This window comes from Grus americana, chromosome 20 (genome assembly GCF_028858705.1).
Source record: "Grus americana isolate bGruAme1 chromosome 20, bGruAme1.mat, whole genome shotgun sequence".
Classification (NCBI taxonomy): Eukaryota; Metazoa; Chordata; class Aves; order Gruiformes; family Gruidae; genus Grus; species Grus americana.
The window spans coordinates 6,794,218-6,811,805 of record NC_072871.1 but is presented as its reverse complement, the minus strand read 5'-3'; the positions used below and the strand labels follow the sequence as shown (position 1 = coordinate 6,811,805).

The window sequence follows — 17,588 nt, the reverse complement described above, 5'->3', positions numbered from 1 at the left end:
CGCCATCCTCATGCCCCCCTCAGGAAGGGTCCGTACCAGTGCAGTACAGCCGCTGAGGGCCCGGGGTGAATCCCGGTGGGCACCGTTCTCTGTCAGCCCCTGGGAATCAAGCAGAGATGATGAGAAGGGACGTGTCACTGCAGAGACATGGCCTTTGCACCCTCACAGCCACCCAGGACCAACAAGGGAGCCCAGCATCTCCACCCCCATCCCTGGGAAACCCCTTGTTACCTGCATCAAGTGAGGCGCGGAGCTGGAAGCGGAGCTCCTCCGAGGTTGGGTCGTAGGAGGCTTGGACAGCTCTGGCCCGGACGTGCTGCACCCAGGGGGGCTGTGGGCCCACGGGGGGGTCGTACACGATGGTGTGATTGCAGCGGGCACGAGCAATACGCCTGTCCAGCAGGAAGCTCTGCACCGAGTCCCCCGAAAGCTGCCCCGTGCCCGTCTGCACATAGCGCTCGTTGAAGTCCTGGGGAGAGGCATGGAGGGGGGGGTCAGGCAGTGTGGGGGGGTCAGGCAATAGATCCCCTCCAGGCTCCCAGCATGGGAGTCACAGCCCCATAGGTAGGATGGGCAGCACTGGCACCTGCAGCAACACCACGGCCTCGCCGATGCTCTCCGGCACGGAGCCGCTGATCACACTGTCCAGCAGCAGAGCGCCCGCAGCATCCACACCCTGGGCACGGTGAGTGACCTGCAGCAGCTCCCCTGCCAGGGGGTAGGGGGGGGGAGCAGCGAGCATCAGCCCATGGCACCCCCAAACGTAGCTCCGTCTGCAGCCATGAAGCTCAGCCCAGTGATGGGTGAGTGCCCAGGGACGGCGCATGGGGGAGATGGAGGCCGAGGCGGGCAGGACCAGGGTCCACAGCCCCCGACATGCCTGGGGGCTCCCGGCATCCCTCACCTGTAGCAAATTCCAGCTGCGACTCGTGCTGGAAGGTGCCCCAGGTGAGCAGGAACCCGCTCCAGGCCTCCCCCGTGGCGTGCGCCAAGGACCAGTACACGGGGGCGATGATGGCAACCAGCACCCGCATCAGCGGCCCTGGGCAGGGGAGAAAGGGTGTCACCACAGAGCCAGCACCCTCCTAAGGAGGCACCCAGCCCTCCCCAATTGTCCCGCCCCCCTCACCCACAGGGCACAGCACAGATATGGGGTGCTGCTTTTGAGGGGTGGGGAAAAAAAAAAAAAAAAAATCTTTTCCCCAAGATTTTCACCTGAGACAGGTCAAAACCCTCCCTGGGGTGAGGGCAGGGTGACCACCTACCGACAGCGGGTGGGATGCTGCTGGTGCTGCTCCGGATGGTGGCAGTACCGGAGCGTGGGTCTTCCAGCACGTTGGCATCAAGGGTAGCGACGCCGAGCTCATGGGTGTTGATGACGCCAACCAGGCTGCCCCGCACCCGGCGCGGCTCCCCTGGGGTGAAAGGGACAGGCAGCAGCATTGGGGATGCTGTCCCATGGGAAAAGTGGGGTGCTTCCTGTCTCCCTTCTTAATAATTTGGGTGCCAAGCAAGCCTCATTTTCTGGACATGAAGGCAGCCAGAGCAAGGTGGGCAGCATCCCTACCTGGCTGCAAGCACAGTCCCCGAAGACCCCACGGGTCCGGGCAGCACGGTGCCAACAAGAAGGGATGCTGTAAGCGTGGGCCCCTGCCTTTTGCTCACCAACATGCACTAAAACCCCCCAAACCCTGCTCTGTATCAACCCCCACAGTCCTGGCCCCAGCTCCGGCTTTTAGTTGCTTCTTCTCTGGCATGCCTGGCAGCAGAACGCCAGCAGCCGCAAAAGAGGGCACACGGAGGGCACACGCAGGGCACCCGGCTCTTCCTCCGCGCTGCCGGCCGGCTGGTTCCTCTGCTCCCCGAGAGGCAGCAGGAGAGGATGTGCCTGTGCGTTTAGCAGAGCCCCTGGGAAATGGGAATTTAATCACGGGCAGCAAATGCAGGAAGGCTGGGGAGAGGCAAGCAGGAGCACAGGCTGGCATGCAGCCGCTGCTCGGGTAAGGGGTCGTCTGGGCTCAGACTCTCAGATGAGCAGCGGAAGAGACAGGAGAGAGCAAACTGGAGTACGAATCGAGGGGTTTAGATCATGCGTGGAAAGGCAATAACCATCCAAACCACCATGTAGGGGGTCTTACCTCATGGGGCAGCCCCAGCCCCCCCAAGCCAGCCAGAAGCCCCCCAAACCCCAGGGCACACACTCACCTTGGACGGCCAGGGAGGCATGGGCAACAGCGGCCCCCAGGGCGTTGCGAGCGAGGCAGGAGTAGCTGCCAGAGTCATAGCGGCTGACAGCAGGCAGGAGCAGCGTTGCGTTAGGCAGGACACGGGCACGGGGACCCTCAGGCAGCTGCTCCCCATCCCGCTGCCACTCCACGGAGGGGGTGGGCTCCCCCAACACGGCGCAGTGCAGCAGCACCCACTGCCCAGTGTGCGCCACCGCTGCTCGTGGTGTCACCGCCACCGTGGGGGCACCTGGGCAGGGAGAGGGATGCGGGCAGTGCTGCAGCATCCCAGTGGTGCCGGGGCCATTCCGCAGGGGCTGGGGTGGTCTGGGGGCTGGAGGGTGATGCAATTTGCAGTCCCTCAAAAAGAGGGTGCAAAGGGGGACAGCACTCACTCTGCAGGGCCAGGGTGACAACCTTTGCCGCTGTGCCTGCGTCATTCTCTGCCACGCACCGGTAGTGCCCTGCGTCAGCACGCTGGTGGTACCAATGGTATTAGCACCACGATTGGCTTTGCCGTGAAAGCTCCCCAAAACACACTGGCACTCCCTGGGCCCCACTCACCCCCACGGCGTGGATGGCCAGGGAGCCGTTCTGCAGCTGGCGCAGGTGCCCACTGGCTGCCACCAGCACCCCATCCTTGCTCCAGCGGACAAGGGGTGCGGGGTGGCCCCGGGCATTGCAGTCGAGGATGGCATCACCCCCAGAGGGCTCCACCTGGTAGGTGCTGGGGTCCCCCTGTATGGTGGGTGCCTCTGGGGAAGGGAGAGGGGTGACAGAGGAGGGGGGCTGGCCAGGCACCCTGGTTTCCCCACCGGCACCTACCTCTGACTGAGACAAAGGCAGTGGTCCTGATGGCACCAGCGCTGTTCTCAGCATGGCAGATGTAAGTCCCGCTGTCAGCGTGGGTGGCTGCCTCCCGCCGCAGGGTGCTCTGGCCGCTCTGCCCCGACACGCCGTCTGTGGGGGACAAACCCCCCGAAGGTGTGATTGGGGACCAGCTGGTTATAACCCCACACAGCCAGATATGCCAGCACCCCAGGGAACCCCAAAAGGTGGAACAAGGACTGGGATGGCATCAGAATCGCGTTGTCCCCCCCAAGCTCAGCATCCTCTGCCCCCTGCCCAGGGCTGCCCACGCACCGGTGACGAGCTGCCCGTTGGCCGTCCAGGAGACGCGGGGCTGGGGGCTGCCCGTGGCGGCACACACCAGCTCCAGCCTCTCGCCCCGGCTCAGGGTGACGTCTCCAGGCAGGCGGGTGAAGGTGGGCAGAGTGTGGACAGAGAGGGAGAGCTGGCGGACAGCCCTCCCAGCTGAGTTCACCGCGGTGCAGGAATAGGTCCCGGCGTCCCCTTCCTGCACGGGAAAGGTGCGGGGACAGGCTGGGTTTAGTTCTGGGGTCCTTGCTTGCTGGGCTGCGTCTCTGCTGGCTGTTGTGCACCCAAAAAGCCATGGCTTGGCCACAGTCACTTCTAGCCCATGTTAGCAAACTCATGCTGCCCTGACCCGGCAGCCTGTTGCGAAGGGCTGAACAGGGCTCTCCCTCTGCCAAATATTTTTAAAAGCAGCCAGGACACAACTTGACTAAGTGGCACCTCGTCCTGCCAGCCCCAGCCCAGGGACATAGCAGGGCACAGAACAACCTGGGCTTTCCTTTCAGCAGAGACACTTGTTTTCCAGCTCTCCGATATTACAGCTAACTCAGCTGCAGGAGGGGACAGTCCTCACCTGGACATCCCGGAGCAGCAGCCCCCCCGAGGGCAGGATGGTGGCCTTCTCCCCACCACCCCGTACCGGAGCTCCCTCCCGGCTCCAGGACACACGAGGCTCAGGGATGCTGTGGGCAGCGCAGGGCAGCAGCACCTCCAGCCCCTCCAGGACAGCCAGCTCCGCTGGGCCGGCTGCGATGATGGGGGGCACTGGATGGGGCAGGAGGGCAGGGACTTACTCACACTTTACAGCCACATTTCACTGCGAGGCGCTGGGAAAGGAGCTGAGCAGAGGAGGAGGTGAGCACTGGGGTGCTGGTGCTGCCTTACCTTGCACGATCAGCCTGGTCCTCCCCGCAGCAGTGCCCGAGGGGTTGCGAGCCACGCACAGGTAGGTGCCCGCGTCCCCCGGGGAGGCCCGGAGCAGATGCAGCTGCCCGTTGGGGAGCACCTTCAGCCTGGGCCCTGCAGGGATGGGCAGGAGTGAAGGGCAGGACGGGGCAGTGCAGCGGTGCTGGGGGGTGGATGGACGGTGCGCAGGGACGGCTTCCCCTGCAGAAGGGCCTCTTTCGGGGGACCTCCCAGGGAACGGCTCCGGCGGCCGCAGCACCCACCTCGGATGGCAGCCGGGAACCAGGAGGACCCATGCGCAGTGACACCCAGCACCTTGCTGGGATGCCTACAACCTCCAGGCACCCAAATCTTCCCCTTTGCCAGGGGCTGGCAGCAACACGGGCTCTGCCAGCCTCCAGCGTGCTCCCGCTCACCTCTGGTGATGCCGACACCGTCCTTCTGCCAGGTGAGCTCTGGCCGGGGGACCCCGGTTGCCTCACAGGACAGCACCGTGCTGGTGTTGACCATCACCATCACCATGCCAGGCAGGGGCTTCAAGGCAGGGGGCTCTGCGAGCAGCAGGGAAGCATTGCTGACCAGGGCTCTCCCAAGGTGGGCCAAGGTACAGGGAGCGGGACCCCCGGGAGCCATGCATACCGTGCACCGCAAGCCGGAGGTGTTTTTGGGCTGTGCCAGCAGCACTCCTCGCTGTGCAGGTGTAGTGGCCGGCATGTGCAGGCAGCACCTGCCTGATCTCCAGGGCCCCTGGGAAGAGAGCAGGCAGAGGGGAGGCAGCAGGAGGGCTGGCAGGGACCCACCGCCCCACCGGGGCTGCACTGCCCCGTGCCTGTACCTGTGGGCAGGACGCGGTAGCCCCCTCCTCGGCTGCCCAGCTGAGCCCCCTCCTTGCTCCACAATACCATGGGTGGGGGCACGCCAGAGGCGTAGCAGGTGAGGACCGCGGGGGACAACCGGTTGACAACCACATCCGTAAGGTCATCAGCAATAGTAGGGGGCACTGGAGAGGTGAGGGAGGGAGGTGAGCAGGGCTGCATGGCAAATACTGAAGGGCATCCCATCCCTATGCACGTGGGCACAGGTATTTCTATTTCCCCCCTTGCCCACCCCTATGCCCAGTGCTTGAGAGGAGACCCAGCCCCGCGGGGGGCTGGACTGCACCCACATCACACCCAAGATGGTGACAGACCCTGGGAAAGCCACTCTCGGCAAGACCCACAGCCCCCAGGAGCTCACCGTGGATGGACACGAGGAAGACCTTGCGTGCCTCTCCAGCGGCATTGGTGGCGACGCACTCGAACCGCCCCTCATCCCGGGGACTGGGGCTGGCGATGAGCAGCGACCCCGAGGACTGCAAGCTGCATGGGCAGAGCACAAGAACACACATCGGGGTCAGCTCCTGTCGCACGGGGAGCAGCAAGAGGGGACTGACCCCACCCCACGCCAGGACCCTTCGGTGGGCGAGGCGGCCGGTGCTGTGGGTACCTGTAGGTCCTGGGCAGGAGGTGTGGGTTCAGGGGGTGGCCATCCTTCTCCCACCTGACGTGGGGCTCAGGGGATCCCCAGGCATCGCAGCCCAGCGTGGCTGGCTGCTGAGCCAGCAGGGTGAGGTTGGAGGGCCCGGGGGTGATGGCGGGAGGGACTGCAGAAGAGCATGGTGGCGATGAGCAGAAGACAGCAGCACGTTGTCGTACTGATGAGAGCAGCCCAGCAGTGGTGGGTCACAGGGGGGTGAGCCCAGGAGGGATCCATCTGGCTCTTCCACTTACCCAGGACGTGGAGGTCCAGGCCTCGCCGGTCGGAGCCGGCAGGGCTGGATGCCATGCAGAGGTAATAGCCCGAATCCTGGACCTGAACAGGGTTGATTTGCAGGGAGCCACCTGGCAGGAGCTGCAGCCTGGGGAGGGAGAGCAAGGGACCCCCATGGGGGCTCTGCACAGCCAGGCTGCAATGCATGGGGACACGCAGCTGAGAAGGTGACCAGCACTGTTACAGCCTTGTGTGGCACGTGTCTGCTGAGCTGATGTGGGGACAGAGCACAGCCCTTGGCCAAGGGACAGTGATTTCTCTACTCCAGACACACCAAAACACCTATTGATGTGGGGGGTGGCACAATCAGAGTGCCAGCTCTTGGTGCCTCCAACCCAGAGAGCCTCGTACCTGTTGCTCCCACGGAGATGCAGGAGACGGCTGTCCTTCTGCCACGTCACCCGGGGCACGGGCCACCCCTCCGCCTGGCACGGCAGCACTGCTGAGCTGTTCAGCAGCACCCTCGCCTCCTCGGGGCCCGGCTGGATCTCTGGGGCCACTGCAGCAGCACCAGCCAGCACCGCACGAAGTCAGAGACAGGGGTCAGGGGATAGAGGACGTCAGCCCAGACCAGCACTGGGGGCTGGGAACCATCCAACCCCCCCTTCCCATTACCCCAACCTTAGGACACCCCATAATATTGCACATCCCAAAACTAACAGGGACAGAGCTGGCATTTACTACCAGCAAAGCCCCGTAGCAGGGCATCATTACTCACCGAGAACCTCCACCTGGACGCGCGGGCTGGTGTCCCCCAGCACATTGGTGGCCCTGCAGCTGTACTCCCCGCCGTCCGCCGCCCCCACGGCCTGGATTTTCAGGAAGCGCCCATCGGCCAGGACCTGCCTGCGGGCATCCTCCTAACACCCCCGGGAAACCCCCATCAGCAGCTCTCCCCACATCACCCCCACCACGAGCGTGATGGGGCTGGTGAAGGTGCATCCCAGCCCCTGCCCACGCACTGCCCCAGGTCCCATCACACGTACCTGCAGTGGGGAGCCCTCCCGGTACCACTCAATGTGGGGGGGTTGCACAGCATCCCCAGGGCACTCCAGGATGAGCTCCCCCCCCACCACAGCGGTGATGCTGGGGGTCTCTGCAATGCTCGTGATGCTGGGAGGTGCTGTGGGATGCGTGCCAGGTGGGTCGGGGGTGCCATGCAGGTTGGGCACCCCCATACCTGTCCCCATAAGTCATACATACCCCTCCACTCTTCAGGGCCATCATGCTGTGCTCCAGACCCCCCTTTGGAGGCTTACAGTCCCCACCGCTCTCCCCATCCACCCCCCAGGCATCCCAAGGAGGGATGCAGGGGTTGCTCCAGCTCTCTGGTCCCCCTGAGCTCCAACCACCCCGCAGCACCCCCTGCTATCACCCTCCTCACCGTACCGCTGGGCCACACTACCTTGGATGCTGATGTGGAAACTCCTGCTATCCTCCCCGGCAGGGCTAGTGGCCAGGCAGGCGTACAAGCCAGCGTCAGCCATCTACACAAAGCCAGGAGAGGGAAAAATTGAGGCATGAAAAGAAAATGCAGGTGAGGAGAAGAAAGAGGAGCCCCTTACCTTTGTGCTTTCAATGTGGAGGGTGCTCTCATTCCCTGACGTGAGCCAGGGCCCTGCCAGCAGCCGTCCGTCCTTCTCCCAGGTGACAGTGGGCACGGGGACACCCGTCACCACACACGTCAGCTCTAGTGGGGTGCCCATGGCGATGGACATCTCAGTGGGCTGGGGTGCAGCCTCGACGCGGGGTGGCTCTGCAAGGTGCACGGCGAGGTGGGTGAGCTCATCCCCTCGTTGCTCTCAAAAAATTGGCCGTCTGTCCCTCCCAAATCCCTGGGGGCAGACACGCACCCATCACCAGGATGTGGAAGGCTTTGCTGGTCTCCCCCACCTCGTTGGCCACCAGGCAGGAGTACACCCCCGTGTCAGTCGGCCCCACAGCTTCCAGGGTCAGCCGTGGGCTGCCAGGCACCCGGTTGCTCTGCTGTGCCAGAGGCTCGCCGTCCTTCAGCCAGGTCACCGCCGGTGCTGGGGACCCAGCGGCTTCACAGGTGAAGGTGATGCTGGAGCCCTCAGCCACCATCTGCTCCTCACTGCTCTCCGAGCTCTCCAGGACGGGGGGCACTGGGGAGGGAGCAGTCCCCCTTAGCATGGGAGCAAAGCTGGGTCCCCAGGCATTAGGGACATTTGACAGTTCCCCGGCATCCTGTGATCACCCGGAGGTGGCTCAGCCTCCCTGCAGGGTGCTCTGGGACTGCTTTCAGGCTGGTCCTGCCTCCCCCAGCCCACCCTGGCAGCCAAGGGCCAGCTCAGGACCCTGCTTAGCAACAGAGCTGCAAAGCATGACATGCATTCTGCCAGCAAAATTGGTGCTTGGGTGCCCCCCGCCCTGCTCTCCCCCCCTGCCCCGTACCCCGTATCTGCAGAATGAAGCTGCGATCGACCACCCCTGCCTGGCTGGAGACGACGCAGGTGTAGAGCCCGGCATCGGAGAGCTGTGCCTGGGAGATCCTGCCCCATGGAGCAGGACACAGGGATGGGGGGGGAGATGTCAGCTCCAGGTTCCCTCTCCTGCCCCCCAAGGGGACGCTGACTCGCAGCCACCTCTGGGGTGCAGCCATGGCCAGCCTGGCACGCAAACCTCCTGGGTACCAGCCCCAAAGCCTGGGGCCGAGCATCACTCCAGGGTCACTTCTTACCGGAGGACATGCCCAGCTGAGAAAAGGGTGACGCGGGGGGACAGGCGCAGGGGCAGCCCATCCTTCAGCCAGCTCACGTGCAGTGGAGGGGACCCCCGCGCCCAGCACTCCAGCGTTACCGCTGCGGACAGGACACCACGGACCACCTCCAAGTCGTCAGCACCTCTCTCGATGGCAGGGGGGACTGGGCAAGGGGACAGAGGGGCTGACTGGGCTGTTGAGGGTGGGTGGCCCTGGTGCTGCCCTGTGGGTCCCAGCCCCGCTCACCCAGCACGCTCAGCGTGTGCAGCCGCACATCTTCGCCTGCGCTGTTTTGGGCCAGGCAGCTGTACACCCCCGAGTCGGCAGCTTGGAGCCCCTCAAGGAGCAGGGAGCTGCCGTCTGGGGACATCCTGTGTGGGGAGGATGGGACAGTGACCTGTGTGTCCGTCCCTACCGCACCCATGGGGCAGGGATGCTCTGTGCTTGGTTGCAACCCAGGCTGGAGGTTTTGGGGTGTGCTGCAAGGCCAGTGCAGGAGCTGGGACCCTGCCAGGGTGACAGCAACCATGCCAGGCTGCAGCACCATCCAGGACACCAGGGCTTAACCCGGGATGATGCTCCTCAGCAAACAGCTGGCAGGAGCATGTCCCAGCCCAAGCAGCAGAGCTCAGCCTGCCTTGTAGTGTTCTTTTGTGTGTGGGGAAACTGAGGCACAGATGGAGCGGTCACCCCTGCCCAAGACTCACCGGGTGCGCGAAGGGGGCTGCAGCCCCAGGGGCTGCCCATCCTTCAGCCAGGAGATCTCAGGGGTGGGCTGCCCCTCTGCACGGCACTCCAGCCTCACCCCTTTGCCCTCCAGCACACTGTACTCGCTGGGGACCCCCACGCTGGCGATCCGGGGTGCCACTGTGCCAAGAAGAGAAGGAGGCTGAGGAAGAGGAGAGGGAGGAAGGCTCCCCTCTCATGAAGAGCCTGCAGGGACCGCCACCACCCTGGGGAAGCCCTACCTCGCACCAGCACCACGAAGTCCTTGCGTGTCTCGGCGCCCGGGCCCTGCGCCAGGCAAGTGTATCGGCCCTGATGGAAGGGCTGCAGGGGGCTGAGCTGGAGCTGCCCCCCCGCAGACACCAGGCCCTGCTCCAGGCTGCTCTCTGCGAGAACACGGGGGGCAGGGGGCTGCAGTGCTGCTCCTCCACAGAGCCCTCCCCAGGCACCTCGTCACACTCCCTCCTTCCCACCCCAGGACCCAGGTTTGGGGACTTGGTTAAAGCAGAGGTTGGGGCTGTGCAGAGCAGGGTGTTTGCACCGTGCATTGCTGGAGCTTTGCAGGAGAAAAGATCCACTGGTCTGGGGGCAAACCCCCATGCCAGCAGGTAGCCCAAGGGCTGGTACCCAGAGAGCTCACCCCCGCATCTCTCCACCACATCCCGTGCCCACATCCCATCGTTTCAGCCTCAGGAACGAATCTGAGGCCTCTTAAATAGCTGCAGGGAAAACGCCAACCCCTTCCTGCTTTGCCTCTTCCCCTCTGAGGCCCTGCAGTTCTCTCTCAGCAGGGTTAGAAGTGGGGAAACTGAGGCAGGAGTGCTCCAGGCAGGGCAGCGGTGAGGCTCAGGGATGGCAGCGTCCCCCCGTGCCCATACCCAGCAGGCTGCCGTCCTTCAGCCAGGTGACGACGGGCGCAGGCACACCGCCGACTTGGCAGGTCAGGACAAGAGGGCTCCCCACGTCAGCATCCAGCATCTCCTGCTGCGGGTCCTGGGTGCCCGGGGGCTCTGAGGAAGAGGATTGGGGATGGGGCGCGTGAGCAGGAGCACATGGACCAGGGTTTGCTGTCAGCTCCTTGGTGTGCGCTTGGGGAGCGGAGCTCCCAGCCGAGCCCTCGCCGCTTACCGTGGACAGTGAGGATGAAGCGCTTCTCATCCCGGCTGGCCGCATTCAGCGCCACGCACGTGTATGTGCCCGAGCTGGAAAGCTGCAGGTGAGGGAGCTGCAGCACCCGTGAGCCTGGAAGAAGGGGAAAGTGGGGAGTCAGGGTGGGCTGGCGCCGGGACCGAGTCCAGACCACTGTGCCAGCAAGCTGACCCGTCCCCCAGCAGCCAGCCAAGCTCCGTGCAAGAGGTGTCTGGCCATCAAAGTCTCTTGTTGAGGTCCGAGGCCTCACTGTGCACAGCAGAGAAGGGTGCTGAGCTCCTGGGGAGCAGCAGCACAGAGTTCGCAGGATGCAGCCTCGGTCCTTTCCAAAACGGATCACTCGGCAGTAAGTTGTTAGTGTGAAAGCCTGAGCTCGAGTCCCGCTTGTGGCATCCAGAAGAGCGGGTTAAGGGAGTTAGAGCCCACCATCGAGAGCCGGCAGCTGTGCCAGGCCCTGGGGACAGGCTGTCATCCTTGCTCCTCCCAACGTACCTGGGGTGACCGTCCCCTCCTCACCAAGCCGCAGGACACGGCCATCCTTGTACCAGGTAATATCTGCAGTGGGGTGGGATCGGACATCACATGCCAGCGAGATGTTGCCGTTGACGATGCCATCAATGCTTTCGGGGTTTGCACCCATGATCCGGGTTGCTTCTGCTCCAGCACACCCCAAAAGACAGCGCCAGAGGGGAACCGTCACTGTGGAGGCTGAGCTCTCCCCAGGGCTCCCCAGGAGGAAACGTGCACCGAGCATCTCATCTGCTCGGAGCATGCCAGCACCTCAACCTCCTCACACAGGGCAAGCGTGACAAGCACAGGGGGACAGAGGCAGCCACGTGGTTCAGGAGCCATGGGAGACTCCAGCTGGAAGAGGAGGAGGAGGGTAAGTCAGCAACCTGGGGAAGGGTTGCTGGGGATGCCTTACCATGCACAGTGAGGGCAAAGTGCTTCTCGGCTGACCCGGCCGGGTTCTCAGCCACACACGTGTAGCTGCCGGTGTCACCTGCCTCCACCGCGGCCACCTGCAAAGGGGGAGCAGAGCCCCGCTGAGGGCTGCTCCGAGCCGGGGAGCTGCTGGGGCTCCCACGGGGACCTTGGCACCTGGCAAGTCCAGGGCAGCCTCCTCCTTGGGGAGGGAAGAGTGCCCTGACTCCTCCACCCAGTATCTCCTGTGCCCTCCCCAGCACAGCCACCCTGCCCAGGGACACACCGACCTGCAGGACCGTGCCGCCCTCCAGGAGCTGGTGCCGTGGGCTGGCAACAATGGGGACGTCATTCCAGAGCCAGGACACCGTGGGCACTGGGTGCCCGGTGGCTTCACACTTGAAGCGGACGGTGCCGTTGACGGTGGCCATCACCTCCTCAGCCAGGTCCTCCGCGCCACCGTGGATGGCCGGGGCGGCTGGGAGCAGATGGTTACAGGGCTGCCATGTGCCTCCACCCGCTCCCCGCGCCAGCCCCGTACTCACTCAGCACCTCCAGCTCATAGTGCAGGCGGTCCTGTCCCGCCGCGTTGGCCGCCTCACAGGTGTACCTGCCCGCGTCTTCCTCCCGCACCGCGGGCAGCTGCAGCACCCGGCCCTCTGCAGCGCAGGGCAGGGGATGGGGAGGGCTCAGCGAGGGGTCGGAGGGTCTCCTCCAACCTCCCCTCCCACCTCGCTGTGCCTGAGCCCCCAGGCAGCCCTCGTGACGTGGTCCTGTTCCTGCAGGTCCCGTGGGTGCTGCGCATGCTGGCAGGAGCAAGGGGACAGGATCCAAACCCCCCCCATGCTATGGATGCTCTCAACCCACAGAGCTGCTGCAGGAACCCCCTCCCAAACCCCACACCGAGGGTCCATGCCCATTACCTAGCAGCATCAGCACCCCCGGACCAGGGGAGAGACGCTCCCCGTCCTTGTACCAGGTGAGCCGGGGAGGTGGGATTGCGTTGGTGTCGCAGTAGAGCGCGGTGGGCTGGTTGAGGACAGCCTGTCGGTGCTCCGTCACCTCCCCATCCTGGTCTTCCTCCCGGTAGAAGGTTGCGAGGGCTTCACTGGGGCTTGTCTGCTGCTGGAAGAGGGGTGGCACTGTGGGGACAGGCTGCGGTCAGCTGTGAGAAATGGGAACTCACACCCCCAGGTGCAACCAGACCATCCACCTAGGCCTGACGGGGGCCAAGGAGATGCTTGTTTTCCAACAGATACAAACCCTCTTCCTGCTCACCCTGCTCTGCTCCCACAAGGGATCCCATCCAGGACCCCTCCTCTTGCTGAGACACCCACTGCTCCAGGCACTGGCTGGCCACCCAGGGCTCACCTTGGACATGCACAATGAAGTCCCTGTTGTCTTCACCCACGGCATTGGTGGCCACACAGGTGTAGTGCCCCGAATCAGAGACACTGGCTGGTTTGATCTGAAGGATCTGCCCCTCGCTGAGGATCTGGAGGTGGCCAGCGCCTTCCAGGAGCTGCATGGGGACCCCAGCCCCAAGGGAGGGAAGAAGCAGAAGGACAAGAGGAGGATTACACAACCAGCAGTGGGACAGAGCCCAGCCAGCCATATAAAGGCTATCTTCCTCCTCCATCCACCTGGGAGGGTCCCCAAAACCAGCAGCTCCTCCCTGGTCACAGTTAGGGCCTCACCTGCTTGTCCTTGTACCACTGGATGGTTGGTTGGGGCACAGCCCAGGTCTCGCACTCCAGTGTCACCGTGCTGTTGACCCTGGTTTTCACCTCTTTCATGGCAAATTCCCCCAAAGGGTCATCTCTGGCAATCCAAGGAGGAACTAGTGGGGAGAGACGACACATCTGGGATGAGAGAAGAGCCCCGCTGTGGGGTCACTGCAGGAATTAGGAAGGACATGGAGAGTTCCCGCACCCAGGACCTTCACAGCATAGTTCTTCACAGCCTCCCCAGCTTCGTTGTCCACGATGCAGCTGTACGTGCCTGCATCCTCTTCCTGGGCATTCAGGATCTGCAGCCCATGGCCACCTGAGCAAAGGGAGTCTCCTGAGAGGGTTGCTGCTCACAGCCACGGCTGTCTATCCCCATGCAGCACAAGAAGGCATCTTAAGGGACCAGCTCATCACCCACAAGCCTGATTTGAGGGTGTCTAATGCTCTTCTAGAGCCCAGTTTCCAGGCTTATAAAAACCATCACTGTCGCACTGATGCTGCCAAGGAGGCTCTAGTTATTATCAGACGATGCAGCACATGGAAGAGCAGCATCCACCTGATGGCCTGAACCCCTAGGGTCCTGCAGGATGATGACTTCTCACCATCCCACTGCTCTGAACCACAGTCAGTCCCAGAAAAGGCCCCACTCCCCCAGGCATGCAGAGCCAGTGGACAGCAGCACAGTACCAGGGAGCAGGTAGATGTTTCTAGATGCTTTGAGAGGAACCTCGTCCTTGAGCCAGGTGATGTTGGGAGACGAGTAGGCCAGAGCCTCGCAGACCAGGGAGATGGGATTGTTGATGATCACTGTGACTTCTTCTGTGGCAGTATCATGGGCATCTCCAGCAAAGGTAGGACCGGCTACAGAGATGTTTTTGCATGGCAGATCAGCATTAGCACCCACTTAGGCTTCCCAATGCTTCATTCCCCCACCACAGAGCATGATTCAAGTTCCAGGAGCTGGACTCAACCACAGCACGTGAAATGCACAGCACATACGGCACAAGCCCAGCTTCAGACTCTGCCTTGTGTTGCAGCCCTCCAAAAACACAGGGGACACAGAAGACATGCTCTCCCTTCCCACCAGCCACCAGAGATGGATTTTGCACTAGGTGGGCCCTTTATGTTCCTTCAGGAGGTCTCACAAGGGCTTTCTGGCAGGTCCAGGACATCATGCTGTGCTGCTGGCCGTAGCATTAAGGAATCCTCACCACCTACCTGGGGCAGGTAATTAAAAAGCCTTCTAAGTCCATGTTCCCTGCTCACACCTGAGACTTTGCCTCCATCCAAAGGCATCCCATACCTGAAACATCTAGCAGGTAGTGCTTGGTTTGATTCGCCACAGAGTTGAAGGCCACGCAGGAGTAGCGGCCAGCGTCAGACAGGGAGGCTTGGGGGATGTGGAGCACGGAGCCATCAGGGGAGATGGAGACGGTGTCTTTGATAGGCAGAGGGTGGCCATCTTTCAGCCAGGTGATCTTAGGCTGGGGGTTGCCTGTGTAGGGTGGAAAGCAGGTTTTGGCCTTCGTGCAAAATTTTTCCATGCGTGTGCACAGCCTGACCGGGGTCATCGCGCTGGGGCTTTTCTGGAAAGCAAGGACAGGAGCCGAAATCCAAAGTTATCGTGATCTGGATCAGGTTTTTAGAGGCTGCTGGATGAGCCAGCAAGAAGAAAGCAAGCTGTCCTGAGTAGGAGGTGATTAATTATTCCCATCACTAAAGGAGAAACCAGATTAGAGGAATTTTAGCTCCATTTGGGAAAAACTGGAGCTTACGTCGTGGAACAAGCTCCCCGCGTGGGCCCCCCCTCCCCAGCACTTCCCGGACAGCACAACTGCAAAGCCAGGAACTATCCCAAAAAGGCTCTTCAGCCTATTTCAGCTATTTTCATGTCATCAACTGTTTGCTCCACTCCCCAAAGGGACACTCAGGTCCCTGAGCCCCATCTCCCACTTTCTGATGCCACCTCCGCTCCCCATGTGATGCTCACCCGCAGCCAGGCAGGACCAGGTGACAGGGTGACCCTCAGGCACTTTGATGGTCTCTTCTTCATCTGCATTCTCAATGTGGGGAGGAACTAGGAACACAAGCCATCAGGGACCTCAGCAGCTGGCCAGCTTCACGGAGCCTCCAAGCTCACATGCTAAGGCACGAAGGACTCTGGCACTGAAGCTCCCACCATGCCCAGTCTTAACTCATGACTGTCCCTGCAATGGTAAAGTTCTGAAGTCCTACCACGGATCCTGCAGCAGACAAAGGACCCCTCCTCCTTACCTAGGACCTCCACGTGGAAATGCCTCCTGGCCTCCCCAGCTATGTTGCTGGCCAGGCAGGAATAGCGGCCACCATCCTGGGCTCGTGCACGGTTGACCCTCAGCACCCAGCCCCCTGGAAGCACGGAGCAGAGAGGTCTCAGGGCCCTGGTCCAGGCACCAGCCCATCCCAGCAGTGCTCCTGCAGGCCTGGAGCTCTGCCACATTTACATCCATCAGCATTGGGGCATAACACGTTCCCAAAGCTCCCATCTCTCACAGCATCCATGCCTCATCCCTGACCTGAAAGCACGAGTGTGTTCTCACTGGGGGTGATGGGAGATCCATTCCAGTACCAGGTGACTGTGGGTAGGGGAACACCGGTGGCCTCGCAGGTCAGCGTCAGGGCTCCATGCAGAGACACGCTGATGTTGGTTGTCGATCCCGATCCTTGAATGAACTCAGGAGGAACTGGGGACACAGAAAAGGATGGACATCCATTTGCAAAGCAGTTACCAAGACAGCAGAGGATCAAGGCAAACTGAGTAAACCCAGCTTGTACAGTTTGAGGACACAAGCCCAGAAGAACCATGAGCATCATCTGAAGTTGTCAACTTTGAAGGCGTTATGGGACAGGTGACTTTCAGCAAGTATGTGCCACCTACCCACACCCCCAAGCCCATGCTTACAGGTGTGATACCAAGCTAGCCGCACACCCTGAGCCACCTCAGGCCTTTTGCAGCTCAAGTGGTTGGTACTTTGACCCATGAGGTTTCCCCAAGTCCTTGGAAAGTAGATGACTATGAAGTCTGAGATGGTCTGCTCTGAGGACCATGGAAAGAAACTCCTACCTGATGGAGCCAGTTCTACAGTTATGCCTGGAGCATCCCCCTTCTGACCCAAGATCTTCTGTGTGCTGGGTTGTCCAAGACCTCCACGTTGCCTTGTTCTCTGCACTCATGCTGTGCAACATCACCACCCTCCCAAGCCTGCCTGCATCCATACCACCCCACCACCACCCCTGTCCCACACCCCTACCATGCACTGTAACGTCAAACTCTCTCCGCTCCTGCCCTGCCGCATTTGACACCAGGCAAGCGTAGCGTCCTGCATGGGCCACCTCCGCCTTGGGGATGTGCAGCCGCCTCCCCTGCTCCGTAAGCAGGAGCCCATCCCCACTGGTCACAGGCTGCCAGTCCTTCACCCACGTCACCATGGGCAGTGGCGTCCCCACGGCCTCGCACTCCAAAACCGTCTCGCCAGCCTTGATGACAGAAACCTTCCTTGGGGCTTTGCTGCTGCCCTGGATCCTCGGCAGCACTGTGGGCAGAGGGACACAGGGTGGAGGCGATGCTGTAGCAACTCCCTTGGCTGTATGCAAGCGGATATACAAACGCCATTGGTCTGGACGGTGGCAGCAGGAGAGCAAAGCAAATCCAAGTGGCTGCAACTATTGCATTTGGGCTGCTGGAGTGAAAATTAGCTGCAACCAGCTTGGAGCCAAGAGGAAACCTGGAGGGGCAAAGCTAACCCAGCGAGCAGCATCCTTTCCAAAACACCCAAGGCAGCAGGCAACAGCTGTGAGCTTTTGGGTCCAGCTAGACCTTGCATCAAGGGATATCATGGCAGCTTCAGCCACCCCCACGGCCATCCTCTGTGTCTCTGACCCCCCAGCTCACCATGCACCTCCAGGTGATGCTCCTTGCTGCTGCTGCCGGCAGCATTCCTGCACTCGCATGTGTACGTCCCCTTGTCCACCAGCCGTACCTTCTCAATGTACAGCATGCTCCCTCCTGTGGACACCAGCTTTGGGCTCCCGGGCTGGGCAGAGAGTGGCTTGCCTGCCAGGGAAGGGGACAACAGCCTCTCTCAGATTCCCAGCAGGACCAGTTCCCACCCAGAAGCTGGATGCTGCTCAGCATAAAGCACTCCTTGCTCTGAGGACACCAACACCTGTCTGGTGGGTCAACATGTGTGCAGAGGGATGAGG

At 62.1% G+C, this 17,588-nt stretch overlaps 1 protein-coding gene across 3 annotated transcripts in view; it reads right to left on the bottom strand.

Annotated features, from left to right (window-relative positions):
- HMCN2 (hemicentin 2) overlaps nucleotides 1-17,588 on the bottom strand; it is a 35,905-nt gene that overhangs the window by 2,395 nt on the left and 15,922 nt on the right. The window contains exons 29-74 of one of the 3 annotated variants that reach the window (XM_054848655.1): nucleotides 17,278-17,439; nucleotides 16,637-16,918; nucleotides 15,902-16,069; nucleotides 15,621-15,734; nucleotides 15,337-15,423; nucleotides 14,650-14,841; nucleotides 14,034-14,207; nucleotides 13,549-13,662; nucleotides 13,314-13,456; nucleotides 12,988-13,138; nucleotides 12,540-12,758; nucleotides 12,162-12,275; nucleotides 11,907-12,094; nucleotides 11,618-11,714; nucleotides 11,185-11,346; nucleotides 10,672-10,785; nucleotides 10,422-10,553; nucleotides 9,786-9,929; nucleotides 9,525-9,684; nucleotides 9,064-9,188; nucleotides 8,797-9,001; nucleotides 8,511-8,608; nucleotides 7,949-8,221; nucleotides 7,661-7,851; nucleotides 7,501-7,582; nucleotides 7,082-7,218; nucleotides 6,814-6,955; nucleotides 6,447-6,594; nucleotides 6,056-6,183; nucleotides 5,772-5,928; nucleotides 5,523-5,644; nucleotides 5,122-5,286; nucleotides 4,926-5,033; nucleotides 4,703-4,837; nucleotides 4,266-4,400; nucleotides 3,955-4,145; nucleotides 3,369-3,582; nucleotides 3,051-3,185; nucleotides 2,790-2,980; nucleotides 2,621-2,702; nucleotides 2,206-2,475; nucleotides 1,266-1,415; nucleotides 905-1,042; nucleotides 587-708; nucleotides 232-469; nucleotides 37-99 (exon numbers count right to left, since the gene is read on the bottom strand). In XM_054848655.1, the coding sequence (XP_054704630.1) occupies nucleotides 37-99; nucleotides 232-469; nucleotides 587-708; nucleotides 905-1,042; nucleotides 1,266-1,415; nucleotides 2,206-2,475; nucleotides 2,621-2,702; nucleotides 2,790-2,980; nucleotides 3,051-3,185; nucleotides 3,369-3,582; nucleotides 3,955-4,145; nucleotides 4,266-4,400; nucleotides 4,703-4,837; nucleotides 4,926-5,033; nucleotides 5,122-5,286; nucleotides 5,523-5,644; nucleotides 5,772-5,928; nucleotides 6,056-6,183; nucleotides 6,447-6,594; nucleotides 6,814-6,955; nucleotides 7,082-7,218; nucleotides 7,501-7,582; nucleotides 7,661-7,851; nucleotides 7,949-8,221; nucleotides 8,511-8,608; nucleotides 8,797-9,001; nucleotides 9,064-9,188; nucleotides 9,525-9,684; nucleotides 9,786-9,929; nucleotides 10,422-10,553; nucleotides 10,672-10,785; nucleotides 11,185-11,346; nucleotides 11,618-11,714; nucleotides 11,907-12,094; nucleotides 12,162-12,275; nucleotides 12,540-12,758; nucleotides 12,988-13,138; nucleotides 13,314-13,456; nucleotides 13,549-13,662; nucleotides 14,034-14,207; nucleotides 14,650-14,841; nucleotides 15,337-15,423; nucleotides 15,621-15,734; nucleotides 15,902-16,069; nucleotides 16,637-16,918; nucleotides 17,278-17,439 (7,062 nt within the window). The remainder of the gene's footprint in view (nucleotides 1-36; nucleotides 100-231; nucleotides 470-586; nucleotides 709-904; nucleotides 1,043-1,265; nucleotides 1,416-2,205; nucleotides 2,476-2,620; nucleotides 2,703-2,789; nucleotides 2,981-3,050; nucleotides 3,186-3,368; nucleotides 3,583-3,954; nucleotides 4,146-4,265; nucleotides 4,401-4,702; nucleotides 4,838-4,925; nucleotides 5,034-5,121; nucleotides 5,287-5,522; nucleotides 5,645-5,771; nucleotides 5,929-6,055; nucleotides 6,184-6,446; nucleotides 6,595-6,813; nucleotides 6,956-7,081; nucleotides 7,219-7,500; nucleotides 7,583-7,660; nucleotides 7,852-7,948; nucleotides 8,222-8,510; nucleotides 8,609-8,796; nucleotides 9,002-9,063; nucleotides 9,189-9,524; nucleotides 9,685-9,785; nucleotides 9,930-10,421; nucleotides 10,554-10,671; nucleotides 10,786-11,184; nucleotides 11,347-11,617; nucleotides 11,715-11,906; nucleotides 12,095-12,161; nucleotides 12,276-12,539; nucleotides 12,759-12,987; nucleotides 13,139-13,313; nucleotides 13,457-13,548; nucleotides 13,663-14,033; nucleotides 14,208-14,649; nucleotides 14,842-15,336; nucleotides 15,424-15,620; nucleotides 15,735-15,901; nucleotides 16,070-16,636; nucleotides 16,919-17,277; nucleotides 17,440-17,588) is intronic. The other 2 variants (XM_054848656.1, XM_054848657.1) reach the window with 2 other exon arrangements.